Consider the following 22,908-nt stretch of genomic DNA (forward strand, 5'->3'; position numbering starts at 1 on the left):
TTACGAGCTGATGAGACAAGGAGGATGAGAGTGTTACCCACAAAAGGTGGGTTTAGGGAGAAAGATAAGAAGCTTAGTCTTGGTCATGTTTAGTTTCAGATGGTGGTACATCCAGGCAGCAGTATCAGACAGGCAGGCTGATACTTGGGCCTGGATTCCTGCTGTGGAGAGGTAGCTCTGGGAGTCATCAGCATAAAGGTATACTGAAAACCATGGGATGAGATCAAAGCACCAAGGGAAGAAATATAGATGGGGGGAAAAAAAAGAGGTCCCAAGACAGAGCCCTGAGGTACACCAAGAAGTGAAGGAGGATCCACCAGTAAGTAACCTTTTCCGGAGATGCGAAGGCAGTAGAACGAGAGGACATGAAATGAGATTGAAGGGGGGCAGACTCAAGAAAAATGTCAGGAAGTATTTTTTCACAGAGTAGTGGATGCTTGGAATGCCCTCCCGCGGGAGGTGATGGAAAAGAAAACGGTAACGGAATTCAAACATGCGTGGGATAAACATAAAGGAATCCTGTTCAGAAGGAATGGATCCTCAGGAGCTTAGCCGAGATTGGGTGGCAGAGCCGGTGGTGGGAGGCAGGGTTGGTGGTTGGGAGGCGGGGATAATGCTGGGCAGACTTATACGGTCTGTGCCAGAGCTGGTGGTTGGGAGGCGGGGATAGTGCTGGGCAGACTTATACGGTCTGTGCCCTGAAGAGGACAGGTACAAATCAAAGTAGGGTATACACAAAAAGTAGCACACGAGTTTATCTTGTTGGGCAGACTGGATGGACCGTGCAGGTCTTTTTCTGCCGTCATCTACTATGTTCTATGCTTCCTTAAATCAATTGAGGACTGCACACATCTCAGAGCACTGGTCTCACAAAATACTTAAGCTATGTGGAGTTGAGGGGTAAGGGAAGTAGAAATAGTTATGTCTGTGAGAGCAGAGCCATATAAATTCAGTTTTATGTTAGCAGTGATAGGTCGTTTTCATCCTTATCTCCAGACTACTACTACTTAGCATTTCTATAGCGCTACTAGGGTTACGCAGCGCTGTACAAGTTTAACAAGGGGAAGGACAGTCCCTGCTCAAGAGAGCTTACAATCTAAAGGTAACAAACTATGTAGTCAGTGTAGGTATCATGAATGGGGAAGGTGGTTAGGCACCAAAAGCAAGGGAGAAGAGATGGGCTTTGAGTAAGGACTTGAAAATGGGCAGGGAGGGCGCATGGCGTATGGGCTCGGGAAGTCTGTTCCAGGCATAAGGTGATGCAAGGCAGAATGGGCGGAGTCTGGAGTTAGCGGAGGGATGTAGCAAATTTTTGTTTATGTCCTTGTGCCTTTTTCCTATCATTCTTGACCTGGTATCAGTTTTTCCTTTCAGATGTCACTTGTGTATTTTCCCTGCAGAAATAGGGACATCTTTTTATGCTCGCAGTAAAACTTGGTGTACTGCAGAGCTTTAGTTTTTTGATCATCAGCTTCCCAAATAATTGGTATTCTTTCACTGGGCAATGAAGGACAACATCTTGTATCATGGCGTTTGATACCAATAGCAGTATGTAGTGACTTTCTCTGAGGAGAAGCAGGACAACATTCACACATACAGGTGATGTCATATGGAACCTAGCACAGGAAAATACCCAGCTTCTTGCCAGAGCTTAACTAGTTGTTGAGTGAAAAAATATTTCCTCCTATTCCTCAATGGCAATGTTGTTTTCATCCAGCTGACAACTCACATTTGAGCCACTTGATTCTTATCTAAGTTTTTGACCTGGAAAGGTTTGTTCTTTTTTTTTTTTTTGGGGGGGGGGGGGGGGGGGGGTCAGTCACTTCAGCCCACAAGGTCAGCAACCTTCAGGCTGTAGAAGTTAATCCACTGTACATGAGATTTCATCACAGTAGTTCTGCACAAGCATCCTAAGTCCCTTCCTAAGATGGTGTCAGAGTTGCATCTTAATTAGTTGCTTGTTCTGACATTTTTCCCAAAACCTCATGTCCATCCTGGTGAAAGTGCACTGCACCTCTTGGACCGCAATTAGCCTTTAATCTGGAACTGATTAAAGCCCATAGACAATCCATGCAGCTTTTTGTTTTGTTTGATCCTGTAGTATGGGGGTAGCAATTGCAAAACACACTTTATCCAGTTGGCTAGCAGATTGCATATCCTTTAATTATTCCCAGGCTGGGTTAACTCCAGAGCATCATGTTACAGCTGATAATGTCAGAGCCATGGTAACATCAGTAGCCTACTTGAGATCAGTCTCTATTGAGACTGCTTTTAACTCCTACCCCTTATTTACTTGTTCAGTACCCATATCTGTTTTATCATTCCCACTTTAAGTAATTCCCTTATTTATCCTGTTTACCTCTTCTGATTAGATTGTAAGCTTTGTCAAGCAGGGTCTCTCTCTGACATGTTCAAGTGTACAGCACTGTGTATGTCTAAAGTAGCACTACAGAAATAAGTAGTAATAGAGTTTTGCAAAGCTGCAATGTTGGTTTTGGCTCATATATTCACATCTCGCTGCTGCTTGGAGCAGGATTCCCAATATGATAGTTGGTTCAGTCAGACAGTTTCTGCAGAATTTGTATGGAGTCCAGAATCCAACTCCATCCTCCTAGGCAGTGAAGATAATTACCTGTAGCAGGTATTCTCTGAGGACAGCAGGCTTCATATTCTCACAAGTGGGTGACGCCAAAGTAAAAAAGTAGAGCTTTGTGGAGAGCGAGCCATGTTCCACTGAGCATCGGCAAGTGCCTTCCTGCCCGTCGTGTGAACATGGTCTCAGTTTAATACTAAAGCAAAATGTAAAATAAAAGGAGACAACTCCAAGGGGAGGTGGGTGGGATTGTAAGAATATGAAACCTTCTGTCCTTTGAGAATTCCTGCTACAGGTAAGTATCTTCGCTTTCTCCGAGAACAAGCAGGCTCCAATATTCTCACACGTGGGGAATCGCTAGCACCCATACTCACTTAAAACAACAAACATTGGTTAGTTGGGCCCTCATAACAGCAATGACATAACACAGATTAACCTGAAACTATATACAAACTGAGTGAGAGTGCAGCCTGGAGCTGAATAAAACAGGCTTAGGAGGGTGGAGTTGGATTCTAGACCCAAACAGATTCTGCAACACTGACTGCCCAAACTTGTGTCAGGTATCCTGCTCAAGGCAGTAGTGAGATGTGAACGTGTGGATTGAAGATCACAAATCTCTTCAATGGAGGGTGATTTCAAGTGGGCTACCAATGCAGCCAAGGCTGTGATAGTATGAGCCATCACATGATCTTCCAGTGAAGGAAATGCAATCTGCCAGCCAAATTGAAATGGTGTGTTTCCCCGATGGCGACCCCCCCCCCCCCCCCCCATCCTGTTGGGATCAAAAGAAACAAAAAGCTGACTGGGTGTTTGTGGGGCCTTGTCCACTCCATGTAGTAGGCCAGTGCTCTCTTGCAATCCAAGGTGTGCAAGCTGCTTTTCCCAGGATGGGCATGAGGTCGGGGAAAGAATGTTGGCAAGGCAATGGACTGGTTCAGATGGAACTCCAACATCACCTTTGGCAGGAACTTAGGGTGGCTGCGGAGACTATTCTGTTGTGATGAAACCTAGTATAAGGTGCATCCACTACTAAGGCCTGAAACTCACTGACCCTATGAGCTCAAGTAACAGCCACCAAGTACTTCAGATGTCAGGCATTCAGTGGCTCATAGTAAATGACAGCAGATAAAGACCTGTATGGTCCATCTAGTCTGCCCAACAAGATAAACTCATTTTACTTGATACGTGTTTATATACTTGCCCAGAGTCACAAGGAGCTGCAGTAGGAATCGAACTCAGTTCCCCAGGATCAAAGTCCACTGCACTAACCACTAGGAATGAGGGAAGAGCTACCTTTGTGCAGAAGGTCTGTTTGGATGTAAAAGGCATTTAAAAAAAAAATCTTTGTCTCCCAGCTGTGTATTACTAAATAAATGAGCCCTGGGAATAATGATGGCTAAGGAAAAGCAGCAGTAAAAGAGTTGGAGCTGAAGGAAATTGACCAGGTAGCTAAATCAAACAGACAAAGGTGACACAGTACTCGCACCTATCCCCAAAAACACTACCAGCAAGATCATAAATTACAGACCAGTAGCTGCAATACCACTACTGACCAAAACAATGGAAGGTCTAGTAATACAGCAACTAATGGAATACTTAATAAAATTCTCAATTCTTCATAAATCCCAATCAGGTTTCAGATCACAACACAGTACTGAAACGGTCATAACCACCCTGATAACAAAATTAAGAAGCACAATATACCAATGACAAAACATATTACTACTACAATTCGACATGACAAGTGTGTTTGACTAGTAGACACACACCACACTAATGACACTGCTCAACAACATAGGAATCAGTGGTGCAGTGCAACATGGTTCAATGGCTTCCTAGATCCTTCATTGTAAAGATGTCCAACCAAACATCAGCCTCATGTATCTGAGTGCAGGGTACCACAGGGATCAACAATATCACCAATACTGTTTAATGTAACAATGGTACCACTCAAAAAAAAATCTGGAATTAATGGGTTTCAACCCATTTATATATGAAGATGATGTCACCATTGTCATAACTTTCCAAAACAATATCGCAAACATACAGGACAAAATTTTAAAAAAGGATTGGACCTCATGGAAGAATGGACAACAACTTTCAAACTCAAACTGAACTGAGACAAAACCAAATTTCTAGTACTATCCAGCCCACACAATCCCACATCCTACCAAAAATTCAGAACCAACCAAACATACCACATCAAAACAACTTAAAATACTAGGAATCACTCTCAACAAACAATCAAATATCAGCAATAACATCAAAATGCTTCAGAACACTATGGAAACTAAGAAGAGTAAGAGACTATTTCCCTAGACAAATCTTTCCAAATACTGGTCCAATCAACAATACTATCACAACGCAGCATATGTAGGGTGCAAGGAAAACACACTAAAATCACACTGCAAACAGTCCAAAACACGTCAGCAAGACTGATTTTCATGAAATCGAAATATGAAAGAGCAACCCCACTGCTTGAAATATTGTATTGGCTACCAGTCAAGGCAAGAATATTTTTCAAAGCGAGTACCCTAATTTTCAAGATACTATTTGGAATGACACCCGAACATATGCTTAACATGACAACTATCCTCAAGAAATGGCAGAAAACAGAACCTACCTACTCCTACATCTACCCAACTGCAAAAACCATCTACGCAGCAGGATTTAGCTACCTGGTATCCAAATGGTGGACCTCAATACCAAAAGCCTTAAGAAGCACCACAAATCTCCTCCAATTCAGAAAATAAATAAAAATCTACCTCTTCAAAAAATTCTACAGCTAATCACAAAGATATTGTCGCCTTCCTTTCAAATCTACCTCTTCAAAAACTATATGAATATCACCAAAACTCTACAACTGAGCACAAAAGCTACCACTACCTTTTCCACTTCAAATCTCTCTTCAAAAACTCTATTGTAAAAGACCCCCCCCCCCCCCCCCCCCCGAGTTTCAGCAAAGGTGATGCATCAGAATATCTGTTGTGAGTAGTCGTGACCAATATTCGGCTCACCACTGAAACCGGAGGGACTTACAAAACTAACCTCGCCACCTACTCTCAAAGAGTGTGTGGGGAAAATAAACTAAAGTTAGATTTTTCCTGTTTTAGTAAGCACGAATTCAAATCTTTGGTTTAACAAATGCAGCATTTATTTGCATGTATTAAAATAACCATTTAAGTACTATCACTCTGCATAAAATGTTTCTTTGCAAAATATTTCAACTATACATAACCATGTGAACACTTATATGATTTTACTTCATTACAGAACTGTGTCCCACCCACAACCAGCTAGACGCCTATCAGATAAGTACATATATCATTAAAACACTTAAAATATTCAAATCTCCCTTTCCTTCACTTTTTCAAACTATAACATGTAAAATCACCCTGCAAGAAAATGATTCTTTGTGGGGGGGGGGGGGGTTTCTCTTCCTTTTTCAGTCACTTTGCTGCACGGCAAGCTTCAGATGGAGCAATTGCTTTCTTGCGTGGGGGCCCAGACGATTGCTGTAATATTCTCCTTCCCTTCCGTATTCTTCCTCCTAAACCTCACACTCTTTAAAAAAAATAAAATAAAAAAATAACTGGAAGCAAAACCTTATCTTCCTATCAGTTCTCAGCAACCTCAATGGGAATTTTAATCAGGACTCAAGTACTATGGTCAGCTTTTCTAATTCAAATAAATTTATTTAAATATTCCCTTCTAAACACCTATACTGTACTGAAGCTCCCTAATCTGAGGCGCTGCACTGCTTTGGTTGTCACTCACTCTACTCCAGGTTCTATTTTCATTCAGGCAGTGAACATTCTATTCCGCTCTCTCTTGGTACATTGGATACAAAAAAACCCTCAAACCATTTTACTCCTTTTAAAATTTTAAATAAATGGTTTTCTCCCTTTTCACATCCAACCTCATTAAATCCCCCCCTTCTGCTCACTCAAACCCAATCACCATTTGGCTTTTATTCTCTGTCAACCATCAGTTCCCTTTACTTTACCTCAAACAGATTTTCCTGCATTTTCCCTTATTACCACACCTTTACCATACTGATTCACACACCTCAGTTCTGAAAATCCTATTTTAACCCTCAATTTATCCTCAGTTTTTCACCAGCACTCGGAGCTCAATCAGACATCACCTTTCCCCATCAAAGCAGCAAACTCCTCTAAACTGCCACTAACACTCGTTTCCTAGGAAACCCAGCCTTGGCTTGCCATTCCGAGCACTCCCCAGACAATCCCAAGCCTTTTTCAGAATTCCAAACCTTCCTGCTGACCAACGGAATATTGGTCAGCCCTACTAAATCCCCATTTTTTCCCTATGTTTCCCCATATAAATCAATGGAGAAATTCTATAATTAAGCAAAAACCCATCTAAAGTTTAACCAAATTACCTTAAAATTTACCTAATACTTAAACTCCCCGGCCCCTATTGGACTATATTTTTGGTTTTCAAAAATCCCTATTATTAATACCTGCCCCAGCCTGTCCTGCTTCCCTAACCCGCAGGACTCCTTCTGAACGGCCGGAATCGGCCACAACTACCCAGCACTGCCAGTTCATCGTCTTCTGGGGCCCAGACACACCCCAGAAAACCCAGGTAAGTATTTATTTATTTTAACCCTTAGGTTACACTATGAATAACACACAAACTATAGATGCGCTCTTAACATTGCACAACACTATTGTAACTCGACAAAAATGTAAATTGTAAGACACTTTGAACTGAAACTTGTTTTTGGATAATAGTGACATACATAAATAAAGCCAGAAGGATGCTAGATTGCAAAGCAGGGACATAAAGGAGGTCATAAGGCCGCAGTGTATCTTGCTAAGGATAAATGGCTTTGAGTTGGTACAGAGGATAGTAACCAACAGATTACATGAGATCCTAAATTTGTACCCTTGAAGACAGTAGGGACAGAGCGGAGGAATATGATGGAGACCTTTAAATACTTGAAAGTTACTGAACTGGTCTTTTCCAAATGAGAAGCTCGATGTTATTTTTAGCTAAAGGGAGTTAGTCAAGAGAAATATCAGGAAATGTTTTTCAAGAAAAAAGGGTGGTGGATATCAGGAATGCCCTCCCAAAAGAGGGGGTGGAAGACAAAATGGTGATGAAAATCAAAAAGGATTGGGCTACACACAGCGGCTCTTAACCTATGAAATTACTTCCGTACTTCTAAGTCATGGGGAAAGTAACCTGAACTGCACAGTAGGTCCAACCACACCACGAGCATAGGGATAACAACCTATATTACAAGGCAGGTACAACAGCAACTACCTTCCTGGGCAGACTTGATTGATGGGCCATGTTGGTCTTTATTTATGATCCTGAGTAGAACAGCATAACAGATTCCCACTTCATTCCCTCCAGCAACACTTTTTTATGCCCAATCACAAGGTACTGTAATAACCTAAGTAGCCATCAATAGCATAGCTACTGCCCAAACATCCAGCCCCTCGTAGCCCCTTACATAGCTACCCGCCAGACCCATCTGTATGATCACCTGCATTTTCTCTACAATTCTATTTACTAAACAGCATACAGCCTAATGGACAAAGCCTGCTGTTTTGCTATTGCTGCATATCAAAAGTGGGGAGCATTGCATGGCAAAGTGGTTAACAGGAAATCTTAGGCAAGGATGGCACTATAGCGAATGATACATACCTGTAGCAGGTGTTCTCCGAGGACAGTAGGCTGATTGTTCTCACGACTGGGTTGACGTCCACAGCAGCACCCTCCAACCGGAAGAAAACTTTGCGGGAGGTCCCGCACGCAGGGCACGCCCACCGCGCATGTGCGGCCGTCTTCCCGCCCATGCGCGACCGTTCCTGCTCAGTTGAATGGCAAGCAAAGGAATGAGGAAAACGCAACTCCAAAGGGGAGGGAGGGAGGGAGGGTAGGTGAGAACAATCAGCCTGCTGTCCTCGGAGAACACCTGCTACAGGTATGTATCATTCGCTTTCTCCAAGGACAAGCAGGCTGCTTGTTCTCACGACTGGGGTATCCCTAGCTCTCAGGCTCACTCAAAACAAGAACCCAGGTCAATTGAACCTCGCAACGGCGAGGGCATAACAGAAATTGACCTACGAAGAACAACTGAGAGTGCAGCCTGAACAGAATAAAATCGGGTCCTGGAGGGTGGAGTTGGATTCAAACCCCCAAACAGATTCTGCAGCACCGACTGCCCGAACCGACTGTCGCGTCGGGTATCCTGCTGGAGGCAGTAATGTGATGTGAATGTGTGGACCGATGACCACGTTGCAGCCTTGCAAATCTCTTCAATAGTGGCTGACTTCAAGTGGGCCACTGACGCTGCCATGGCTCTAACACTATGAGCCGTGACATGACCCTCAAGAGTCAGCCCAGCCTGGGCGTAAGTGAAGGAAATGCAATCTGCTAGCCAATTGGAGATGGTGCGTTTCCCAACAGCGACCCCCTTCCTATTGGGGTCGAAAGAAATAAACAATTGGGCGGACTGTCTGTGGGGCTGTGTCCGCTCCAGATAGAAGGCCAACGCTCGCTTGCAGTCCAATGTGTGCAACTGACGTTCAGCAGGGCGGATATGCGGTCTGGGAAAGAATGTTGGCAAGACAATTGACTGGTTAAGATGGAACTCAGACACCAACTTTGGCAGGAACTTAGGGTGAGTGCGGAGTACTAGTCTGTTATGATGAAATTTAGTATAAGGAGCATGAGCTACCAGGGCTTGAAGCTCACTGACTCTACAAGCTGAAGTAACTGCCACCAAGAAAATGACCTTCCAGGTCAAGTACTTCAGATGGCATGAATTCAGTGGCTCAAAAGGAGGTTTCATCAGCTGGGTGAGGACGACGTTGAGATCCCATGACACTGCAGGAGGGTTGACAGGGGGCTTTGACAAAAGCAAGCCTCTCATGAATCGAACGACTAAAGGCTCTCCAGAGATGGCTTTACCCTCCACACGATAATGGTAAGCACTAATTGCACTAAGGTGATTCCTTACTGAGTTGGTCTTGAGACCAGACTCTGATAAGTGTAGAAGGTATTCAAGCAGGTTCTATGCAGGACAAGAACGAGGTTCTAGGGCCTTGCTCTCACACCAAACGACAAACCTCATCACTTGAAAAAGTAACTCTTTTTAGTGGCATCCTTTCGAGAAGCAAGCAAAACACGGGAGACTCCCTCAGACAGACCCAACGAAGCAAAATCTACGCCCTCAACATCTAGGCCGTGAGAGGCAGAGACTGAAGGTTGGGGTGCAGAAGCACTCCTTCGTTCTGCAAAATGAGTCGGAAAACACTCCAATCTCCACGGTTCTTCGGAGGACAACTCCAGAAGAAGAGGGAACCAGATCTGACGGGGCCAAAAAGGCGCTATCAGAATCATGGTGCCATGGTCTTGCTTGAGCTTCAACAAGGTCTTCCCCACCAAAGGTATGGGAGGATAAGCATACAGGAGGCCGTTCCCCCAATGGAGGAGAAAGGCATCCGACGCCAGTCTGCCGTGTGCCTGTAGTCTGGAACAGAACAGAGGCAGCTTGTGATTGGTCTGAGAGGTGAAAAGGTCCACCGAGGGGGTGCCCCACTCTCGGAAGATCTTGCGTACCACTCTGGAATGGAGCGAACACTCGTGCGGTTGCATGACTCTGCTCAGTCTGTCGGCCAGACTGTTGTTTACTCCTGCCAGGTATGTGGCTTGGAGAAGCATGCCAAACTGGCAGGCCCAACGCCACATCCTGACGGCTTCCTGACACAGAGGGCGAGATCCGGTGCCCCCCTGCTTGTTGATGTAATACATTGCAACCTGATTGTCTGTCCGAATTTGGATGATTTGGTAGGACAGCAGATCCCTGAAGGCCTTCAGTGCGTTCCAGACCGCTTGGAGCTCCAGGAGGTTGATCGGAAGATCTTGTTCCTGGTGGGACCACACCCCCTGGGTGTGGAGCCCATCGACATGAGCTCCCCACCCCAGGCGAGATGCATCCGTCGTCAGCACCTTCGTGGGCTGCGGAATTTGGAATGGACGTCCCAGGGTCAAATTGGTCCGATTCGTCCAACAGTGCAGCGAAGCGCGGCAACTGGTGGACAGACGGATGACATCTTCTAGTTTCCCGGTGGCTTGGCACCACTGGGAAGCTAGGGTCCATTGAGCAGATCTCATGTGAAGACGAGCCATGGGAGTCACGTGGACTGTAGAGGCCATATGGCCCAGGAGTCTCAACATCTGCCGAGCTGTGATCTGCTGAGACGCTCTGGTCTGGGAAGTGAGGGACAGGAGATTCTGAGCCCTCGCCTCGGGAAGATAGGCCTGAGCCGTCTGTGAATTCAGCAGAGCTCCTATGAATTCCAGAGATTGAACTGGCTGGAGATGGGACTTTGGGTAATTTATCACAAACCCAAACAGCTCCAGAAAGTAAATAGTACACTGCATGGACCGAAGAGCTCCTGCTTCTGAGGTGCTCTTCACCAGCCAATCGTCGAGATACGGGAACACGTGCACCCCCAGCTTGTGTAGGTACGCCGCAACCACCACGAGACACTTCGTGAACACCTGTGGTGCAGAGGCGAGCCCAAAGGGTAGCACACAATACTGAAAGTGACGTGTCCCCAGACGGAATCGGAGATACTGTCTGTGGGCTGGCAGTATACACTATTTGGAGAACCCCCCGACCGGCAGGCCGTCCGGCACGGCTACTTTGATGGCGGCTATGTTCCCATGGATCCAGTCAAAAGCCCGTCCCCTGCTTTTGCTGTGGAAGCGCAGGGGGCTGCTTAGGCACACGCTGTTGACGGGAACGAGTGCACTGGGACTGTCCCTGTGCCTGAGGAGGCCTTTGGGCCTGCTGGGTGTACCTAAGCTTGCTGTAGGCGTAGGGTGCAGCCTGCCGGGCCCGGGAAAATCGTCCACCTGCTGAGGTGGATGCTGAAGGTGCCCGGTGGGAGAGCTTTTTGAGAGCGGTTTCCCACTGGTGTAGTTGGTCCACCAACTGCTCGACCTTCTCGCCAAAAATGTTATCCCCCCGGCAAGGGACATCCGCCAGCCGCTGCTGGGTACGGTTGTCCAGGTCAGAGGCACGCAGCCAGGAGAGAGTCTGCGCATCACTATACCTTGGGCCGCAGCTCGAGATGCCACATCACAGGTGTCATAGATACTCCTGGACAGGAACTTTCTGCACGCCTTCAGCTGCCTGACCACCTCCTGAAATGGCCTGGACTGCTCCGGAGGGAGCTTGTCGACCAGGTCCGCCAGTTGCCGCACATTATTCCGCATGTGGATGCTTGTGTAGAGCTGGTATGATAGGATGCGGGTCACGAGCATGGAAGATTGGTAGGCCTTCCTCCCAAACGAGTCCAGAGTGCGAGACTCCCGCCCAGGGGGCGCCGAGGCGGTATCCTTCGAACTCTGTGCTCTCTTGAGAGCAGAGTCCACGACCGCCGAGTCATGAGGCAATTGAGGCCGCATCAACTCTGGGTCTGAGTGGATTCTGTATTGGGACTCTGCTTTCTTGGGGATGGTGGGATTAGATAGTGGCTTCAACCAGTGCCGAAGCAGTGTCTCCTTAAGGACATTGTGCAGCGGTACCGTGGAAGACTCTCTAGGTGGCGATGGATAGTCGAGGACATCGAGCATCTCCGCCCTCGGCTCATCCACAGTAACCACTGGAAAGGGAATGCTGATAGACATATCCCTGACAAAGGAGGCAAAGGAGAGGCTCTCAGGAGGCGAGAGCTTACTCTCCGGTGAAGGAGTGGGGTTGGAGGGAAGGCCCACAGATTCCTTTGAGGAGAAATATCTGGGGTCCTCCCCCTCCCCCCCCCCCCCCCCCCCACGAGGCCTCCTCCTCGGTGTCGGACATGAGCTCTCTCAGCTCAGACCGCAACCGGGCCCGTCTCGACTGCGAGGAACCATGTCCTCGATGATGGCGTCGAGCAGTGGACTCCCGCGCCAGCGGGGACGAAGCTCCCTCCATCGACGTCGACGGGGACTCCACCTGAGTGGCAGTCGACATCGGTGCCGCAAGCGGCGTCGGAGGCCTCATCATCGGGCCAGAGCCCACCAGTGCCTCCATCAACGGCCCCGGGGGTGCAAGCACCCCCGGTGCCGGTAGAGCCTGGTGCATCAGCCCTTCCAGGATCCCGGGAAGGATGGCTCGGAGGCACTCGTCTAGGCCCACTGTCAGGAAAGGCAGGGGGGCCGGTGTGGGTGCCGGAAGCTGCTTCGGTCCAGGAGACCGTACCGAGATACCCGCGGACTGGCGCAGCGACACCTCTTCAACCGAGGGGGAACGCTCCTCTCGGCACTGCCGCTTCCTAGGCGTCGAATGGTCCCTCGATGTCCCGGAGCTGCCAGTCCTGTGCGTCGTGGGCGACCGATGACGGTGCTTCTTGGCTTTCTTTCGATGCCCGTCATCGGCGCTCCGCGGAAGGGACGAGGAGGAGGTGGAGCCCCCCCCCCCGGCCTCGAGGTATCGGATCCGACAGGTTTCGGTCCCGATGGCCCTGAGCAGCGGGAGTGGCCGGGGCAGACTGCCCGCGCGGCCGCTCACCGTCGCCGGCGGGCCAAAGGTACCTGTACTCCTGGGGTCGATGCCATAGTTGGCGCCGATGCCGTCGACATCGGTACCGGCACCGAAGACCCGGCCGTCGACACCGATGCCGTAAGGTCAACGTCGAAGGGCCGGCGCAAGTTCCAAAAAGACGGTCCCGCAGAACTTGCCTCGCCACCTGCGTCCGCTTTCTTAAGCCGAGACACAAGGTGCACGTCTTGGAATTATGCTCCGGGCCGAGGCACTGGAGACACCAAGTGTGAGTATCGGTCTGCGAGATCTGCCGGCCGCACCAACCACACTTCTTGAATCCGCTCGGGACCTTCGAGGACATCGACGGAAAAATCGCTTCAGCGAAGTCAAAATCGTTGATGGTGGCGGTGAAAAGCACAACGGAAAAGAAAGAAATGACTGCGCGGCCACATGGCCGCGACGACGCGCCCTCGCGACTAAGAACGACGAGGAAAACTTTTTTTTTTTTTAAGAGAAAAAATAACACAAACGCGTACACTAATAAAGAAAAAACCCGCGGGCTAGGCCGCAATCCAGTTTCCCGGGCTAAGAGAGGGACGTGAACACGTCTCTCTCCAGCGTGGAAAGGAAAAAAAAACTGAGCGGGAACGGTCGCGCACGGGCGGGAAGACGGTCGTGCACGGGCGGGAAGACGGCCGCGCGTGCGCGGTGGGCGTGCCCTGCGTGCGGGACCTCCCGCGAAGTTTTCTTCCGGTTGGAGGGGGCTGCCGTGGACGTCAACCCAGTCGTGAGAACAAGCAGCCTGCTTGTCCTCGGAGAAGAACATTTACACAAATGTGAATGTCATGCTTTATGCTCTCTTTCAGCAAGTAAATCTGTTTATGCCACGCGAAAATTGTTAGCTTTCAACTCTTTCCATAAAAATTAAAAAAAAAAATAGTTCCCAATGTCTGCTAGGGGTGTGCAGCAAGAAAATGTTTGATTCATGTCATTTCTGGGAATGTTAGTGAAGAAAAAAATATGCAAAATAGTGTTCTCCGCTTGTTTGCCAACAGGAAATGCCACCAATATATCCCATGTCATTTTAAATGAATGCACATTTTCAGTCTCTCTTTTTCAAGGTAAGTTTGATATGAAATGCTCCTTTTGACTTTTAGCTCTCTGCTGACTAGTGAGAAATTACTTTCTTTGTAGATTGGTAAACCTTAGGAAATCTACCTGAAGAACTAAACCTCTGGTATCATTGGCTCAGTAGAAAAGCCACTACTGGCAAGTCTTGAGATTGAAAATTAAAACACTTAAAGTGTCTTGGAAGTTAAATGATATTATATAGCACAGAGTGGTTGTAGATATCTGCCCTGTTAAAAACAAATAAAAGTATGGAAAGCATATTAATCATGGCTCATGGAATTCCTTCCAGTACCTCATGGTTTGTTTGACTGGGAAAGAAGAGGAGAGGGCTGGGGAAATTTGAAAGGAGCATTTCATATACGCTCTTTCAATGTAATGTCACTATACTGCTGGAACTGCTTCTCCCATAGAAATGCATTAAGACTTTTTTCTTTTTGTTGACAATGGTGTGGGTCCTATTAACTTTATGCAGCTTTTCCCTGGTATATCACAGCAAGTTTAATTGTTTGTATTTTTTGAGAGCTATTTTACCCCAAGATGAACAAGCATTCTTGGCCACTTGCACATAAAATATTTCTTTCCAAGTCAATGGAATCTTGGAAAAAAATCAGCACAAATTGATTCCTTGCAGGTGCTCCCTGTTACTGAGCCAAGCTAAGAATTATCCAAAAGATACTACTACTGAGTTTGCAAAAGTCAGTGATACCTTCATTCAGAGGGTGATGGAATGACCTACAAACAAAACAAATCCAGGGAAAAGGCATTTATTGGCATAAAACTTGTTTACATTCACATGAGTGATTGCAGTTTACAATAAAAAGCCACTGAGAAAAAAAAAATTACAGAAGTCTTAAGAAAACAAAATGACATTTATGACCACAAACTAGCAGACTCTGCACTTCAAAACCAGCCCATTTATGGTCAAATTATTAAACAATCAGGATCAACAAAAATATGTCTCTTCAAAGAAAACTCTACTAAATCAGAAAAAAAAAGGTAGTAATGGAAATGTCATCTTCTCTCACTCTTGCATGAAGTACTCTATGATAGAAGACTACATTAGCGGAACATTTTAGGCTACAGTTCCTCCTTTCTGAACCTTGTGCCTGCCCACGTAGTGAGAGTCAGGTGTTCTAATGAATGTTTGCAAGTGGTTAAAATTCCCAGTCCTCACACCAAGCAATCTAAAGAGATCAGTTCCCTAAAATACAATAAACTACACTGGCCACCTACAGGGTAAATGTAAAGGCTGAGGGTAGCAGATTTGTTTGGCAGCAATGTAAAATACACCACTAATGCTTCTCGATTACTGGGGAGGGAGCACATTTACAATTCCCCTCAAGTTTTGTATTCCCCCCCACCCCCCAAAAAAATATATCGTGCATGTATACGTGACAGGATATTTTAAATGCACTAGTTGCCTATTACTGCACTGAAAGTAAAATAGTCTCAGACTAAGAAAACTTATTGTCACCTTTGAAAAAACAAAAAGAAAATCCCAACTGTTCTACTATACATATATATATATATATATAATCAGGGAGTAGCTGATAGATTATGAAAACAGACAGGAGCTGCAGAAGGTTGGAAACAAGACAAATCAGTAGACAACCCTCATTTTACTGAAGAGTTAAACCCATCTCAATCTGTTCACTGCTTGGATATAGATTTTTAAATTACCTTTTTCAAAGCCAAGCTCAAGGTGAGTTATAGTTCAGGTACAGTAGGCATCTCCCTGCCCCGGAGGGTTTACAATCTAAGTCTGTATCTGGAACGATGGAGGGTAAAGTGACTTGACCAAGATTATAAGGGGCATCAACAGAAGTGGGATCTGAACCCCAACTTCCCTACCCAACTTTCAAACCACTAGGTTACTCCTCCATTTCTTTACTACAGCAAAAGGTTTGCTGAAACTAGTATTTCACATAAAATAAAAGGCAGATTCTTCTCAATCGTGATTAAAATTGTTCTAGAACTATGAACAGGATCCAATTTTTCTCAATTTAAAAGTGCTAAATATGGCTAAATTGCACTCTCTTTCATGTGGCATGCTTCTATCTTCCGGTCTCAGTACACCTCTGTTTTGGGTACTCCAGCCACTATTCCCGATTCTATCCCACAGTGGTCCTCTCCTCGCACAATCTTGAAATAACCTATGGGGAAGGAAGAAAAATCACATTACATACATTGCAGAAAACCAATGCAACCTGGCACACTTTAGAAGGTATGACTGAAGAAGCATTTCTCATGGAAAGCTGTTAGAAAAGTCTCCTATCCAGTTCAGGATGATCACATCCATGCAATGGTTTGCCTCAGTGAGTGAGGATATGGTCCTGCAAGTCTGAACTGTCATCTTTCATACCTGGATGGACACCACCAAGACAATACATAGCCAGGGAAAGAGTTCTTTACTTTGGAAGCAACTGTATATTCTGCATTAAAATTGATTGCTGTATCAATAGCACCCAGCGTGAGTTCTGCTGAAAACTTTATCCATACACACTGTTACCTGCTATTTGCCTGTTTTTATTTTATATGCTCCATTACACCTCTCTATAAGTTTAAAACCCATCTCTGAAATGTATCTAAATCCCACCTAATCTAGGACAGACCACTTTTGCCTGTATAATGACTTATACAACCAAAGATTTTGCCTTCTGTGGGTACAAAACATTTAAAAAGCTTGGTACTGATATTAAACATGAAACCTGCAAATCATTTAAAAATGTGGCATTCATGAATAACCTGACACTAGTAGACAAAGGTACCAGGCATCCATATAGTGGGGGGGGCGGGGCTCCCCCTTTTAAAATTTGTAGAGATCTCTTTATTGATCTTAGAAACATTTCAACCAGCAAAAAAGATACAATATAATACAATACATACATAGTCTGGGACACAAAATAGAATCCCCGTTTCAAATGGTGAGAGGAGGAGGGGGGAATAAATCACAAACTTTGGTAACCTTGATGTACCCTCAGCAATTTGATATTATTTGGCCCTCTCCTCACTGAGAGATCCTGCTGGACAAACACGCTAAGGGGTCAGCCAATAAGAATATAAAATGCACCGAAATCCTGTTGAATGATCTAGTACAGATCCCTAGCAATAGCAGCAGTGAACATTCTGATTTCCTTACCATTGTCACCCCAGTCAGTGTTCCAAGAATTGGCAATCAGCCAGTATTTTGTGTCACCTTCCACACCCCAGCCCAGAACCCTTATGGCATGACCGCCAACCTCATCTCCAGTGACATGGCGATAAACACCTGGAAAGAAGAGAGGCCAATTATTTTAAAAAACACATGTATACAGGCATTCATTACACTTGTGAAGTTACAATGGAAAAGATCCACATGCTAAGTATTCATCACTGTTCACATCAGGAGCAGTAGGGCCAAAGTACTGGAAAGCAATGCTCCGGTGTATGTTTCAGCAAAGTATGTAAAGCCTGGCTATTCATAATTATTTTTAAAGTTATATCTTAGTGCAGTTCTTAAGACGTTTTATGACATTTGTGTTGCAGTGTAGTTATAATGCTGTTATTTTGTGCTGCATTCTGATTTTATTATGATTGTTCACTGCTCTGTAGCCTTGAGTAATGTGCATCAGCAAGATCAAGGGCATGAATTCCTAACACAATGAGTTTGTCAACATTAATAATTTGTTTCTTTCACTAACAAGATGAACATTAAGAATTGGAAATTATACGAACTACTCTTGAGTAGAAAGGTTGGAAACATCAGAATATGGTGTTACAGAGTTGCCTCCAAAAGGGGATTAGCCCTCTCTTGAAACTCCAGTTCATGAAGTGAATTATCTATTGCTATTGTTGGAGTGAAGAAAGTCTGCTGGTGTTAACTTACTGAGATAACTAGTTGCTCTGCAGCTTTTTTCTGCTCTGCACTGCTCTGCTCTTGTCAGTGGCAAAGCAAGCAGCTTCTATGCCTGCTAACGCCGAACTGGTGAACGTGAAAGCAGCAGTGACAGCAGCTCATGAGAGCTGCAACTTGCTTCCATCTAGTAACCACTTTCGTATCTTAAGACACCACACACACAAGTGCGAAAACAGAACACTCAAGATGGCAAGGAGTACTATCAAAGCATTTAGGGGTAGGGGATGACATTAGGATAAAAGATACCTGTTTTTTTTTTTTACCTAAAAGGAAGCTATCAGGATGGACACTATAGACATATTTTGAGTAAGCGTGCCCATTACAATGATCTGTCCTCCATTTGGATATGGGCATACTTATCCTGACAATAAGAGACAGATGAATGTACCACAGAATCCCAAGCACCACGGCACAGGAAGGAGAGCACCGCACAGCACAACAGCTGCCATAGGGTGCTTGATTTAGAAAAGGGGAAGACAAGCGGCCCCGAGTAGTTGGCCCAGCTCTGAAGGGGTGAAATGCACCACTTTGTCACACTAGAATTGTGTACTTTTAAAACTTGTATATATTTTAAATTTGGTACTACATTACCATACATGGACCATGTAGCACGTTGAGCCTTTTAGAGAACAGTAACCACTCTCACCTGCTGACAAATTTCAAGAACAAAAACTATGCTAGAAAGGGCTGAGGTCTTGCTAGAGTGTTCCGCAGCACACACCTGACTTGTACATGAGGAAGTCCTCATAGACTGCAAAAGCTCCTTCTACAGGTCCATTCTTATAAATCTCTGCCATGATCTCCTGCTCCATGCTGGGGACACTGTAAGAGGAGGAACCTAAAGAATCAGGGCAGGCGGTGGTAGAAACGAGGGGAGAAAAAAAACAAAAACAGCAAAAATGTTAAGTTTGTTGCCAATCTGAATGTGTGCTTCTTTTACAACCTAAACTTCTGATAACCAAATAAGAACACACAACAACATAAAAAGCAGGCTGCCCTCCCCCCCCCCTAAAAAAGGCTGTCATTTCAATCTGGATTCATATGTTGGTATGTCCTTCAATGTTTCAGTTGACTCTCCTTACAATAGTCACAAGCTGTTTTATATATACATAAACACCAACATTTGATTGTCTAATGCCCCTTCTGAGATTGTTGAGCATGGACTCAATTTCTTATAGAATAAAATACATTCTTACACATAAAGCATTTCCTTCAGGGAAACTAGAATCTCTGTCTAGCTACAGATTTTTGGTGTAAAGCTCCGTTGGAGCCGTGCTATTTTGGGGCTGTAATTGTTTATTGTAAAAGTTCATATAGCCCACATATCAACGTTCATAAATCATTAAATCTCTTCAAAAAAATAACTCATCTGTAATACATATGTATAATCCACTTAATAAGCATTATTTAGATTACTGGACCAAAATCCTGCTGAGATAACACTGTTTAACGTCTTAAACTGCGATATAGATTGCAAAAAAACGAACTTGATAAGCCAGTCCATCCAAGCCTTCGGTGCAGATATATAAAAAATATTCAATCTTAAATCTTCAAGTCTAACCATGCGAAAAGACGGCACATCATACAGAACAGCAGTCTATGATCCTACAGACTGAACTGGTTGATGCAGATGCAAATATGCCACAACAGTCGGAAAAATGGCATTAGTCAAAACTTTAAAAACCACCAGTAGGAGTGCAGGAGTGGCCTAGCGGTTAGGGTGGTGGACTTTGGTCCTGGGGAACTGAGGAACTGAGTTCGATTCCCACTTCAGGCACAGGCAGCTCCTTGTGACTCTGGGCAAGTCACTTAACCCTCCATTGCCCCCTGTAAGCCGCATTGAGCCTGCCATGAGTGGGAAAGCGCGGGGTACAAATGTAACAAAAAATAATAATAATAGTGTTATATTTTACTCAACAGGTAACTAATACAAATGCATCAACACAGGAGAAATATGATCAAATCTATTCAACCACACAAAAACTCTAGCGACAGAGACATCAGACTTCCTCAAAAGACGCAATAAGGTGTTACAATAATCAAAGCACAGTATTATTGTGCTCTGCACAACAATACGGAAATTCTGAACTGATAGATCTTTAAATCGAACCAGTGTAGAATAATCCAAAAATTTTTTTTTAATATGCTCACGAATATTCAAAGCTGGATCTAAAAATCACTCCAAGTGAGCACATTTTATCTACCAAAGACATCTTTATCTTGTCAATCTCAATCTCAAAGCATAGAGGAAAATCAGGAGTCGAAGAGCTAGTTATCACCACTTGGGTCTTCGCTATATTCAATTTTAACCTATTCGCCTTCATCCATTGTTTCACCATATTTAAATATAAACCAAGATACTTCAACATATCTTTATGATGATCACTCATTTTCAAAAAAAATTAACTGAATGTCGTTGGCAAATACAAAACAACTTACGCATCCTACTTCTCCTACATAAGTGCACAACTATGGAATGGACTCCCAAAAGCTGTGAAAACAATCCATCACCAATTAAACTTCAGCAAATCACTAAAAATCACCTCTTCAAAAAGGCTTACCCCACCGATCCACCGTAAATCCCCACACCCAGCAACACAGCATAACCAATGATCTTACTGGACAATATACAATCTATATTCCCTTCGACCCTCATGTTGCTTGATACACACCTACCTCATTAGATCACAATACAACCTGTATTTGTTATCAATCGAATTGGCGAATTGAGCTTGCAAATAGGTGTGAAAATGTGGGGTACAAATGTAACAAATAATAATAATAAAATAAATTCTGTATTCAACTCACAACCCACCTAATAAACTGGTTGTAAAAAAATATTAAATTAAGTTCCCGATAACGCAGAATCTTGTGGAATACCAATTTCAATTCCAAAGATGACTGATCCTGCCCTTTCGAGACACAAAAATAACAATTCCATCTAAACCTATAGCTTCTAAACGCTTTTATAAAATAAATTCACTGACTCAAAAGCCACCAATGCATCTAGTGAAAGGAGGTCTCCTTGAGCACGCTCATGCAGGAGATATTGCAGGTGAAAGATCTCATAAAAGATAACAAGGAGACTTTAGCAGAACTGAAAGTAGTAGTAAAAAACGGCTATCCTCACTTGTCTCACCTAGACATGGCCAAAAATAGCCTTACCACTCATGATGCACAGTTGCAAACCATACCAAAGATATCATGGAAGCTGCACAATCTTTGAAGAGCTTAATTTATTGATAATAGGGCCACTAGTGATAATGCTCGTCTCTTTGGTAATATTGTCCCATTGGCAAATTGTTCTCAGGAAAAATTAATTGCGCTATCCCTGGATGCGAAGAAAGCTTTCAATAGGGTTGGAGATATCTTTTCCTCATGCTTCAGCACTTTGGATTCAGACCCAAAATTATTCAAAACAATATATTTATTTTACCAATGTACTAAAGCCGACTATCTAGATAAACGCTCAATTTTGCATGAGTCCCAATCAGGTTTTCGGTCGAATCATAGCACGGAAACTGTATTAGTGTCTGTAATGAACTCCTTCAAACAAACAATTGCCACTGGAAATAACATACTCCTCCTACAATTCGACATGTCCAGTGCTTTTGATATGGTTGATCATGGTTTACTATTACATATACATATTCGGAGTCGGAGGTGAAGTTCTTAAATGGTTCAAAGGATTCCTAACCACGAGATCATACCAAGTAACAATGAACGCATATTTATCAACCCCATGGACACCAGAATGTGGAGTACCCCAAGGATCCCCCCTCTCACCAACCCTCTTCAACTTGATGATGATACCTTTAGCTAAATCACTAGCTAACCAAAACCTTAACCCTTACATATATGCAGATGATGTCACGATCTACATCCCGTTCAAATATGACCTAAACGAAATCACCAATGAGATCAACCAAAGCCTTCAAATCATGCACTCCTGGGCAGACGCATTCCAGTTAAAACTTAATGCAGAAAAAACACAATGTCTTGTACTCACCTCACAATACAATACAAACAACGTCACCTCTATAACCACACCAAACTTTTCTCTTCCTATCTCAAACAATCTGAAAATTCTTGGAGTCACCATTGACCAAAACCTCACGCTTGAAACCCACGTGAAGAACACAACGAAAAAAGTGTTCCACGCCATGTGGAAACTCAAAAGAGTAAAACCCTTTTTCCCTAGATCCATCTTCCGGATCCTGATACAGTCACTGGTACTAAGTCACCTGGACTATTGCAACGCACTCTACGCTGGCTGCAAAGAACAAACCATCAAGAAACTCCAAACAGCCCAGAATACCGCCGCCAGACTCATATTTGGAAAACCAAAATTTGAAACTGCAAAACCCCTAAGAGAAAAACTTCACTGGCTCCCACTTAAGGAACATACCCCGTTCAAGATCTGCACGATTGTACACAAAATCATCCACGGAGACGGCCCGACTTACATGCTAAACCTTGTAGACCTGCCTCCCAGAAATGCCAAAAGATCTCGAAAATTTCTGAATCTACACTTCCCCAACTGCAAAGGACTAAAATATAAGCTTATACATGCGACTTCCTTCTCTGACATGAGCACGCAGCTATGAAACGCTTTACCTGCCGACCTGAAAACAATCGAAGAACTACCTAACTTTCGTAAATCCCTGAAGACGTATCTCTTCAACAAAGCCTACAAAGAGGACCCATAGTTTAACTTTACATCCACACTAATCCTCACCAGTCTGAAACTCTTCTTTAAACTCTTTCCCACTCTCA

At 44.5% G+C, this 22,908-nt stretch overlaps 1 protein-coding gene across 3 annotated transcripts in view; it reads right to left on the reverse strand.

Annotated features, from left to right (window-relative positions):
• Nucleotides 1-14,985: 14,985 nt before the first annotated feature.
• CTSB (cathepsin B) overlaps nucleotides 14,986-22,908 on the reverse strand; it is a 69,759-nt gene continuing 61,836 nt past the window's right edge. For all 3 annotated transcript variants that reach the window (XM_030198725.1, XM_030198726.1, XM_030198727.1), the window contains 3 exons: nucleotides 18,854-18,970; nucleotides 17,377-17,505; nucleotides 14,986-16,390 (listed from right to left, as the gene is read on the reverse strand). In XM_030198725.1, the coding sequence (XP_030054585.1) occupies nucleotides 16,305-16,390; nucleotides 17,377-17,505; nucleotides 18,854-18,970 (332 nt within the window). In that variant the 3' untranslated portion in view covers nucleotides 14,986-16,304. The remainder of the gene's footprint in view (nucleotides 16,391-17,376; nucleotides 17,506-18,853; nucleotides 18,971-22,908) is intronic.

This window comes from Microcaecilia unicolor, chromosome 3 (genome assembly GCF_901765095.1).
Source record: "Microcaecilia unicolor chromosome 3, aMicUni1.1, whole genome shotgun sequence".
Classification (NCBI taxonomy): Eukaryota; Metazoa; Chordata; class Amphibia; order Gymnophiona; family Siphonopidae; genus Microcaecilia; species Microcaecilia unicolor.